This window comes from Triplophysa rosa, linkage group LG11, assembly GCF_024868665.1.
Source record: "Triplophysa rosa linkage group LG11, Trosa_1v2, whole genome shotgun sequence".
NCBI classification, from domain to species: Eukaryota; Metazoa; Chordata; class Actinopteri; order Cypriniformes; family Nemacheilidae; genus Triplophysa; species Triplophysa rosa.
The window spans coordinates 20900175-20911885 of NC_079900.1; the positions used below are offsets into that span (position 1 = coordinate 20900175).

The 11711-nt window shown below is 39.1% G+C and overlaps 1 protein-coding gene across 1 annotated transcript; it reads right to left on the reverse strand.

Moving 5' to 3' along the window:
* Window positions 1–290: 290 nt before the first annotated feature.
* hs3st3b1a (heparan sulfate (glucosamine) 3-O-sulfotransferase 3B1a) lies at window positions 291–11711 on the reverse strand. Its single transcript, XM_057346315.1, has 2 exons — window positions 11021–11711; window positions 291–2177 (listed from the first exon to the last, which is right to left on the reverse strand). Exons 1-2 carry the CDS (start codon window positions 11509–11511, stop codon window positions 1559–1561), a joined length of 1110 nt encoding a protein of 369 aa, XP_057202298.1. The 5' UTR covers window positions 11512–11711; the 3' UTR covers window positions 291–1558.

The following is an 11711-nucleotide window of genomic DNA, read 5'->3' on the forward strand; positions in this document are numbered from 1 at the left end:
AAATATGTATGCCTTCCTTTAATATTATATAGATGTATATACACTTGCTCTCTGTGTATTTAAAGTCGTGCTGAGTGACACGAATAAAAGTTTGTGCAAACTGACACGAAAAAAATGGAGAAATTTGACTCCATGAACACAAATCAATGGCCTGAAGATTTTGTGCCTATGCCACGAACTGCCTTGAGACTGTGTTGCATATACACTATGCATACATATGAAGCTAAAACATAGCATGCTGTGGTAAAAATATATTTATTTTCTCACTGCACAGAAATACTTGTGTCCAGCTCCACTGAAGTTGAAAAAACAAGTACATTTTGCACTCATTTTATCCCATTCATTATAAAAAAACAAATGGCAGATGTTTGTGCCTGATACAAAATACCAGTACATAAGGGCTGAATAAAACTCAACCACTGATGTATGAAGAATAATTACATAAGTTAATAAGTTTCTCTTTTTTGTAATTCTTGTAAAGTATAAACTGATTTAACCAAACACACCATCGAAGATCATATCCATACTGAAAAGGCCCTCAGGTTTATACATTAATATGAAAGACATAGAAGTTTGTGTAACTGCATTGCAGGAACATGTGAAAGCTTTTCCTCAATTTACCTCCTTAGGACCTCATATTCCTAAAATCAACGCTTACAATCATCCCTCAGAATTACAAATACAGAGGTACAGAGTTTTAAGTACTGCTGTAATATCATTACAATTACAGAAGTATTTTTCAAAAACCTTTGTGTGTAATGCTAAAGACGAGCGTTATATTGCCTTTAATGATGTTAAAAGTACAGCTGGTGTCATAAAGATCAGTGCCGGGGCATTTTTCTGCCATAATTGACATGTTGCATTGCTTAATGTTTATTGATCCAGCAAAAGTGGCTTCAGATGAGACTCAATACTGACCGTTTAAAGTGAAAAAATTAAAAAAAGTATGGCATGTCGGTATCTGTGTAAAACAGATACAATCTTACTAGAAAATGTTCATTAAACTGAATAATCATAATATTTTCTGTGTGCAGGATGAATTGACTCATTATATACCCGTAATTAGTTTCATTGTGCTTCTATGCAGTGCTCAAATTAAATAATGTCTTATGGGGGTCCCCAGCATGACATCAGGCCCGTATGACAAGTCATATAAAATATAGACTTATTTATTGTAAATAATTAATTCACATTATTTACAGTATATTGTCTGCACAAAATTTAGATTTGTCATTATTATTTTTTTTAAGTAACTGAAGGACCCCCTAAGTCAAATTTTTTACCCTTATGGAGGTCCTTGATCCCCCCCAGCCACCCTCAATTCGAGCACTGCTTTTATGTGAAACCCCATTATAGTCCTGTGCCACACGTTTTTTTCTCTGAAAATACAAAACGATCCAGCTTACAGATTCGACTGGAATGTGGTACAAACGTACAGTATGTACAACAACTGATAGGCAGCCGAGTAACTATATTACTTTCAAATAAATTATTATAAAATAGACTTCTAAACATTTTACAATGAATTATCTCCTAAAAAAGTGTTCTCAAAAATATCTCAGTCCCAGCCAAAATCATGGCCAGTCATATGGTAAAACTTTTTGTTAAATGGCTTGTAAAAGTCTCGCAGTCTTTGAATCACATCGGGATGGATGTTTGGGTGTGTGCGTCCTTTTGTTTTGCCGAGGCAGTGCGGCTTGCTGTTGCTCTCGGGTCTTTTGAGGCAGGGAAAGCCCTTGGCGGGGTTAAAGTGAAAGTGTTTATGCGTGACCACCCTCCTCAGGCCCAGAAAGTGTTGCACGCGGGCCATCTCGCCGGCGGGGTCGCTGATCAGCCTCTCGCCGCTCACAAACAAGAACTGGTCCAAGGGGAAAAACTGCAGCCACTGCTCCAGATGTCTGGCATACATGCCGATCTGAACAGCGCTCCATGAGGTGTCTATTAGATTTGCTGTGATGTTCTTAAAAGTCAGACACTCAAAGCAGGGGATGTCAGGTTTCTTTGAGCTAGTCTGCGTGTAATCTGAAATCGCCCGGGTTACGGGGTCTCGGACCACAACTATCAGCTTGGTGTCCTTGGACATGGAGTAGATCCGGCCCGGCACTTCCTTGGTTACAAAGTAGCTCGGTGTCTTCTCCATGGTCAGCTGACCCTCCAATGTTTTCGGCATTAGTTCCCTAGGAGCAGAGAGGCACGTGTGGGTAAGTACTGAAGAAACATTCATACATCAGATATGAAAAAACAGCAGGATGATCATGCTATACACACACATCTTTTGTTGTTATTGTAGCAAAACCGTTCTCTGTCTCAAAGAGATACCGCAGGTGGTGGTCATGAATAGTTCACGGACCGCTGGACACATATCACACAAAAGAATGTCGTGCCGTTTAGATTTATGCAATTGTCAGATGCTTTTGTGCACAAGGAACATCAGCGCATTAAAAGTATAAACGTTTATCAGTTTGCATGTTTAAAACACTAAAACAAATCTGTGCTTTATAGTTAAAGTGATGAACACAGTCATTGGCCTACACAGTCAAGGTTCTTTGATGCCACAGAAGAACCTTTTTTGTCTAAATTGTTCCATAAAGACCCTTTAACATCTGAAGAACTTTTCTGTTTCACAAAAGATTCTTTGTGGCGAAAAAAGGTTCTTTAGATTATGAAAAGGTAAGAAAGAGATGGTTCTTTGTGGATCCAAAAATGGTTCTTCTATGGCATTGCTGTCAAGCACCTTTATTACTAAGAGTGTAATATAGGATGTGTATGTTACTCTTTATCATTGAAGTTATATTTAGTGCACAGAAGGCATCCATCTCTTTACAGTCTTTTAATCCCTTTTACAGACTTGAAATAATCCTTCAATTACAATCTCTCAATACAGAACATGGGTTGACTGACACAACAGCTTGAAAGCAGACAGAAATGATACAACGTTCTTTGTTTTCCTAAATGTTTAGTATTTTTCCAGCTAAATGTGTGTGTATGTAATAAAATCTAAACGTGTGATAACCAGTATCAGGCAACCTGTTATAATTGGCAAATTAGGCTCTTAGCTCAGGGGGAATGGCTGAAATAGGTCAAGAGGGGTTTACACAAGACCAGACACTTGCGATAACACATGTTATGGTAAGAACAAACTCGGGGTCAATTCTGTGTCAAAAAGCACATGGTCATGAAAGGACAACATTTACAATAAGACCAGGCTTCTTATCAAGAAATTCGAAATAAAACAGCTCAGAGTATTATGAAACTCGAAACATTCTTCGTAATCTAAAGTAATAAAACCGAGTTGTTTACACTTCCTCGACTTTCTGATGTCAGACAGAATAATATAACACATGACAGCTCACATTTAAGTATGATTTCTATTCAGTACTCAGATAATTTTAGAAACAAAGGACAAAGGAGTATTTAAAAAAAGATCCTAGTCATTTCACTTTGACTGTCACAGATTGTGCTGCACATTTCAGATACTAATGCTTTGTGAACCTGTCACAATTCAACGCAAAACTTGCACAGAGACTCTTTAATAAAGGACAAAAGTAAACCAGCTGCTTAAAGGGACAGTTCACCCAAGAATACAAATTCTGTCATCATTTAGCCTTGAGTTGTTCTAAATTTCTTTGATGTTTGGACGAATGCTTAACAGTTCTTGGCCTCCATTGACTACCATATAGTAGGAACAATGACAATGGTATTCAAAAGTGCCCCAGAACTGTTTGCTTTCCTACATTCTTCAAAATATCTTCTTTTGTGTTCAACAGAACAATGGCGGCCAAGAACTGTCTGGTTATAAGCATTCTTCCAAATATCTTTCTCTGTGTTCATCAGAACAAAGACATTTATACAGATTTGGAACAAATTGAGGGGGAGTAAATGATGACAGAATTTTCATTTTTGGGTGAAGTGCAGTAAAATGCTAAAATTCACCTAAATGCACAGCAGAGAAAAGTAACGTTTCATTCTAAAGGTCACTGAAATGGTGGGGGAAAAGTCATAAAAACAAAGTTAAACTTTTAACAAAATTTTACTAACATTATAAGTGGACCTTAGAAAAAAAGACTTCTTTGAATTCTTAAACATGATTTATGTTCATGTAGCTACTCGAAGACTGCTTAAACGTCAACTATTCTGCCTGAAACAACAATCGGTTTATTAGAAGATATGTTTACCTCAGAGTTTTGACAGTGACAGATGTTTCAAAATAAAATTAGCCGCGAGGCAGAGGGTGGAGAAAAAAGTTACCGTAATGATTACTCCAGCTAATGGGGTTTTTACAGTATATGTATATATAGACATTACATATCACTGAATGTTGTCTTAACTCTCCTTCACGACAAAGTTTAATAGATAATATCTATGCAATTACTGGAAAGGAGAGGGGAGGGGTGGAACGGTTTTGAATGAGGAAAAGAGGAAGGCAGATGAAAGCAGCTTTGGTTCCTCGGTGTATTGAAGAGTCTAGGGATGAGAGCTGAGCCTGTCAGGGGGATTGCTATGGGCTCAGCTCATTAACCACCTACCACAATAAAAAAGCCTGTGGTGCATCTTATGTAATCTTAGAAACCTCTCTCTCACTATTTCTCTCCGGACCCTCATCATAAAAATGGGCTGTGAAAAAAACATAAACCTAATGAGACAGAGACGCAGAGACAGAGATGGGGGGAGAGGGCCACCTCCGTATCGGGGCAATTATGTCCACAGTCCCTTAAATACACAAGCAGAGCCTTGTAAGCTTTTCACGGCGGCCCAGGGGGAAGCTAAACACAAGTGATCAAACTTTCCACCTGCTTCCCCCGCAAAACAAACCTGCGTCAGGAGTGCATGCATTATTCATGCAAGCAGACGGACGCTAACACGTGTCTGGTGTAAGAATCAAGAGAGAAATGTGGCTTTTGTGATTTGTTCTTTCTGACTGTGGAACTTGCACGCAATGGCTGTTCATACATCTCCATCCAGCACTTACTGAGGAACTGAAGGAGAAACTGCACTTAACGTGTACAAAATTGCATATCAGGTTGAAACGAAGGCAGTGCAACACGATTTTTATATGTGTTGTGCTTGCATGTGCGAAACATTTATGTTTTCATTTAAAAGACACTTTTATTAAAAAGCGACTTTTTCTAAAGCGATCAAATTCGCTGCTATGGCGCTACTAAAGATTTTGTTTTGTTAAAAGTCTACCTCTCAAATATTTTGTCATCATTTATTCATCCTCAGGTTATTCAAAATGTATATGAACACAAAAGAAGATATTTTGAGAAATGTTGTCATGGTTCTGCCTCATCTTGTCATGTATTTCTTGGTCTGGTGGCAGAACCATGGCAGAACCTCTTGTTAGGTGTGGAGAGAAACATATTATTGTCCCCTTGACATATGCGTTCTCTCCGGTGTCTTGTCTCTAAGCCCCGCCCTCTCATTTCCTCCTTAGCTTCTCCTTAGTGTTTGATCCTTGTCACCTGCCTGTGTTATCTTCCCTCGTTTGTATTCCCCTATTTAAAGCATCTGTGTTTGCTGTCCGGTGATGGTTTGTTTTGTATTTTCCTCTTGTTGTGATCTACCCCAAGAACGTCTAGTTTTGCCAAAGTTCCTGTCCGATTAAAGTCTTTGTTATTTTTATTCTCTTTGGTTTTGCCCCCACGTGGGAAGTTTTTGGTTTTGCATTTTTGAATACTTTGTTACCTTGTCTGTCCCCCATCGTGGGTGTTTTTTGTTTGTACAATTAATACATATGTGTTAACCCCTTCACCACTGCTGCCTGCATCTGGGTTCTTTCCCGCAACCCCGACAAATGTCTTAGTGTTCATACAGTGGAAGTCAATAGAGGCTAATGTTGTTTGGTTACAAACGTTCTTCAAAATATCTTCTTTTGTGTTCTTGCATTCAGGTTTGAAATGACATGATGGAGAGTAAATGATGAAAGAATTTTTATTTTGGGGTGAACTATCACTTTAAATCTTGAAGTACCGTTCATGTTCACAGTGTAAACAGTGCAGGATTATATGCTTAAAAGTTCAATACATAGGGTTGAAGATGTGTTCCCTTAACAAACACCACTATTAAATGGGTAAATGGGGATTTTATCAAGCAACGATGACATTAAAGAGGTGCAACCTGACAGTCTAACTTCATAAAGTCTTTAACCAGCTACAATTTAGGATAAAGCTGCCCTGCTATGAAAGAGAAAAGTAATCACAGTCAGGGTTAAATTAGAGAGCCTGCTGTGTTAGATGGCTGTTATTACGCTGTGTTTTGTCTAGAGGGAAGTGAGCTGTGTCTCCTCTTGAGCATGATTTTGAAGAGCTCTCTGTAAACCCGTGTTTATATGATCTGCTATCGAGCAGCGTGTTCAAAGGCTGGTGTTTGTGACTTTAAAGTCTCTGACTGTTTGAAGTTCCCTCAGGATAGTTTAACATGCTAAGAAGGCAGTCAAAGAAAAGCATTTGCAGGAGGGAACGGCACTGTTTAATGAGTTATTGTTCAGTTCAGTTTCTGTTTTCTTGGATTAATGGCAGAACACCTACTGTAGGTGCTGAGATCTCTAGTTGATGTGTGTTTTCATCCGGAAGACTGCTCATCTGCTGTACGTTAAACATTTACCGAACATTTTTGTCAGGTGCTAGAACAACAGCAGATGTTTTTGACATCTAAGATTTAAAATGTAAATCTAAATGTGCTTTTTTCAAGATGTTCACAAGATGCCTGGACACAGACACTGAGTTTCACAGAGAGACCACTACCCTTATATCAAATAACTTAATAATTAACATTTTTCTTAAAAATTTGTGTCCCTCAAATCTACAGTATGTCTCATAAAAGCTATGTCCATACTATGTTGTTGTACATATTACAGACATTTTTTGCATATTGCAATGTTTTAAACCTGATGGTTGGTGTTTGGAGAGGACAGGGTTTGACACATCTGTAGGAATTCCTCTGGAAACGTTTCTCAAGTTTTCTCAAAGAACCCAGAATGGTATAAAGGGTGGTGGTATGGAGCTACTTCAAATAATCTGACAAGAGTTTCTGTCGACACGTTCCCGACCTGCATCAAACCACAAGGTTGTAGGCTGTGGGTCCTTTCATGACTCTTGCCATTTGTGTGAAACTCTTTTATTTCCCCAGCATGAACTCAAGGGTTCTTCTGTCAGCAGACAAAAGACAAATTAGAGAAAATAATCATTTTTGTTCATCCGTTCTTGAAGCCACCTGGGTTTTGTATTGCCCTCTCGTGTCCTTGTTAACATTCAGAGAGAACTGCGGTTGTCATCTTTGTATGATCATAAAACATCAGCCTGAATTGAACTATGAGATATAGACATTAAAGGGGTCATATGGCGCGAAAACATGTTTTTCTGTATCTTTGGTGAGTTATAAGTTGCCCATATATGTATTAGACACGTAAAATTGCAAAAATGAAAGTATCGGAACAAAAGATGCATTCTATCTAAAAGCGAATGCTTTTTTTTTACCCAGACCTGCCTGAAACACCTCGTGTAACCACACCCTCACAAATCTACATCAGTTCGTGGTATGAGTCTTTATGGTCTTTAAAAAAGGTGCTTCAAAAGGTTCTTTGATGCCATAGAAGAAACTTTTGGTTCCATGAAGAACCTTTAACATCTGATGAACCTTTCTGTTTCACAAAAGGTTCTTTGTGGTGAAAAAAGGTTCTTCAGATTATAAATAAGAAGAGATGGTTCTTGGTGGAACCAAAAATGGTTCTTCTATGGCACCGCTGTGAAGAACCTTTTAAGCAGCACCTTTATTTTTAAGAGTGCAAGTCACTTTTGTCTCTGACTTTACAAATTAGCGACACTTCTGACACAAAGGCGGCTCAAAAATGTAGACAGCATAATTATTATGCCTTCAAATAGCCTCTTTTGGCCAAAGTTTACTTAAGCATTTCATCCTTCCCCACAATCCCATCATGCACTGGGAGCATGGAGATATATTTCTATGTATTTCATGTAGATGATGAGAAGAGAAATGTTGACTGTTGACTTAAATTTAATTGAATATACAAAAAAAGTATTATTACAAAATAGATTTTTAACCCCAAATGTGTTTGTGTGATGTGTTTATTGTCCTTACCAGAGGACTGCTTAAAGGGATAGTTCACCCGCAAATAGAAATTCTTTTATCATGTACTACATCTCAAGTTGTTCCAAACCTTTGTAAATTGTGCTCTTTGATATTTGGAAGACTGTTGACTGTTGAATTGGGGCACTATTGACTACCATAGTAGGAAAAGACTACTACTATGGTAAACTATAGTAAGTGGGTATTTGGTTTCCCACATTCTTCAAAATACACTGCCCATCCCCAAACAAAGTCACACACAATTTCGTTGGGCCACCTTTAGCTTTGATTATGGCATGCATTCGCTGTGGCATCGTTTCGATAAGCTTCTGCAATGTCCAGAATGTCCATTTTCTCCTGTCCAGAGTTGCATTGATTTTTCGCCAAGATCTTGCATTGATGATGGGAGAGAAGTGTTGTCCAGCACATCCCGAAGATTCTCGATGGGGTTAAGGTGTGGACTCTGTAGTGGCCAATCCATGTGTGAAAATGATGTCTCGTGCTCCCTGAACCACTCTTTCACAATTTGAGCCCAATGAAACCTGGCATTGTCACCTTGGAATATGCCCGTGTCATCAGGGAAGAAAAAACCCATTGATGGAATAACCTGGTCATTCAGTATATTCAGGTAGTCAGCTGACCTCATTCTTTGGGCACATAACCCTGAACCTAGACCTCCAATCCAATGGGAGGCTCTTACCTTTTCGCTTAGTTAAATCCTGGTGGTGACTTTTTTTTTGGACGGGCAGTGTATCTTCTTTTGTGTTCAATAGAACAAAAAATGTATACAGGTTTGAAACAACATGGTGAGTAAATGATGAAAGAATTTCCATTTTCAATTTTATCACCAAACAAAACATCAACATCTACCCAGAGGAAAAGTTACGAGTGTGTTTTTTAAGAATCCCCTCGCTCTGTTCCACTCAAAGCCTTTTTCAGAGAGATCCTGCTGAGATTCTCAAAAAGACTTTCACCCCCTGAGCACATTTGCATACAAAGTGAAGAAAGGAACAACACAATTCATTCTAATTGCCTGCTCTTTCTCACCGGGGTTAATGCAGAACCTCGGGGGTCCCAGAGATCCCCTTTAAAACATTCAGCATCACACTCAATAGACTCACTTTCAATTTACTGCCAGCATCTGCCATCCACAAACAAAACACTGCCTTCAGCTCTATTAAACTAGTCAATGAAATAAACAAAACGATTGCTCCAGAAAAATCTTGACTAGACATTATTTCTGTTAAAAATACTGTCCTCTTAAAGAGACAGATGGTAATACTTTAAAATAAAACTTTCTTCACAGTAAATGGAATAAAATGTGTTATAATGTTGTCTTTAAAGGCCTTACAAAGTTTCATTTGGACACGTACCATGGCAATACCACGGTATTGTTTACAGAACATTACAAATATTTTAAATAAAAATGATATTAATTCTGTAACATGGTTTCGGACAAGCTACTATGGTTCTGCCATCTCATATCATGACTGAATCATAGGGTTTGCTCAGAAAATAAATCAGATGTTAAAGTCTAAACTATTTTATAATTACGAACCAAACCATTAATATCAACACATGAATGGCTATCCAACAATGCTCAATGATTGCATCATCCCCGGTTTCCTTCGAAGGCTTTGTGTGTCAAGTCAAGCTTCATGTACAGTTATAGAGGCCTGCTGTGCTCAGTCATCCCGCTGAACACCTCCTACAGGGAGCATGGCGGACGCCTCCTCAGTGTTGGGCTAACAGTGGAGCACAGCTCAATACCTCCATAGGAGATTTGGCCACCTGGCTACATGCTCCTCTCTCCAGGTTTCTGCTTCACAATTAGTCTGCCGAGATCCCTGGATAAATCAGCTCATCCTGCTCTTTGCTTCCCCCTAGTAGTCCCACTGTGCTTCCATAGTGAAGGACCCTCCGATTCCTCCACAGAAAAAAGTCTATATCAGCTTGAACAATAGAGAAGCTTAGAGGAATCTTTAAGCTTTAAGATCTATCTCAAAATGGTCAAAAAAAACTGTGACACTAAAAAACTACTCTGTTTCCTTCCATGTGGATCAGAATGAAAACTTTTTTTGTATTGCAAAAGCTTGTTTAAAAAGGTTCAACTTGAGCACACATTCTTGTTTAGACTTCCCTTATATTGATATGTTTAATTTGTTTGTTCATTTTTTTAAATTACACATTTTATTAAGCTACACATTTCACCCCACACATGCTATTTCACGATACAGATGTTTAGTAAAAGAATAAAAATACGATGAATCAAAGGTGAGGGTCAAACTAACCCCCACATGTTGATAATGTTGCACCTGACTTAGACAGGTGTTACACAACCAGAGAGCATAGTGTTTATTCAGGGTATGTTTGTCTTGAGCCTTGACCGTGTGTGTAGTTCACCATCCCCAAAGTCCTCTGCAGCTGCAAATACTTTATTTCCAAGTCTGACATTTTCAGTATCAATATGCCATGCCCAAGTAAAGTCATAGAAAGCCTCGACGAGTCCTTGTGAATTTGTTGTGAATTTAAATGTTCTTACATAGTTCAAGGTCACGATATTGCTTTTTGTGAGTGAAGTTGATCAAACATAAAAATACATTGGGTAGTCATATTAGCTAATTAATATAATTATATTGGCCAAGTTAAATAGGGATTTATACATGGGACTTAATACAAGATGAAATGTTGTATTATATGACTAGTAAGTAAAAAGGAATAAAAGAAATAACCAAAGACTATTGGTTTTCTTTCATTCCCATAGTTGTAGTACACATTAATTCTATAGCAGTCACCTAATTCCTGGATCATAACAGGCGTTTAATCAGCTTTAATCCTGACCGTGACGTCCAACACAAGTATCAAATACAGCGCAATGCTGTAATTCCACCCCGGAGTCTTTCGGGGTTAAACGTGGGGTCGATAATAAACTCACCTGTACCACTCGAGTCCTTTCTCATAGTTGCGATCAAAGAAGTGCGGTTCGGCTCCCACCGCTCGAATGTCTGGATGAAGGCGCAGAAACTCCAGCAGCGCCCGCGTGCCTCCCTTCTTCACCCCTATAATAATCGCCTGGGGCAACTTTTTGGTCTCGGAGCCGTTCAGGGCACCTGTCACTCCCGAGTCTTCGTCGTAAGTCGTCTCGCCTTTATTTTCCTCCCAGCCATCTCCTCTGCTCTCGGCGTCACTCTCGTTATTCAACAAGCCCCTGGACTGGGTTTTGAAGAGCATCTCGAGCTCCTGGTTCTGGAGAGGTCTGGGTGGCGGTATCCTCCTGCTCCTTTCATCCAGCATGTAAGTGGGTGTCGTGGAGCAGTAACCCACGCAGCAGTAGAGCATGTACACCCAGAGCGACAGCATGATGCAGAACACAAAAAGTTTATTTTTCACCTGCTGAGAAGGGTGACAAAGCAGACTATATTCCATAGGACTCCTGAATGTATAATACCAATGTCCAACAGGGCATATTGGCAAAGAAACTTGTTCCTCCGCATAAATCCATGTAGCGTGCAGGCATCTCCGCAAGAGAGGAGAGAAAAGCGGAGGAATAAGCGAAAGAAAACGTATTCACTTCATGTTGGTGTCTCACGCAGCCCTGGAGATGTAGAAAGTCATAGCTGCGCGTC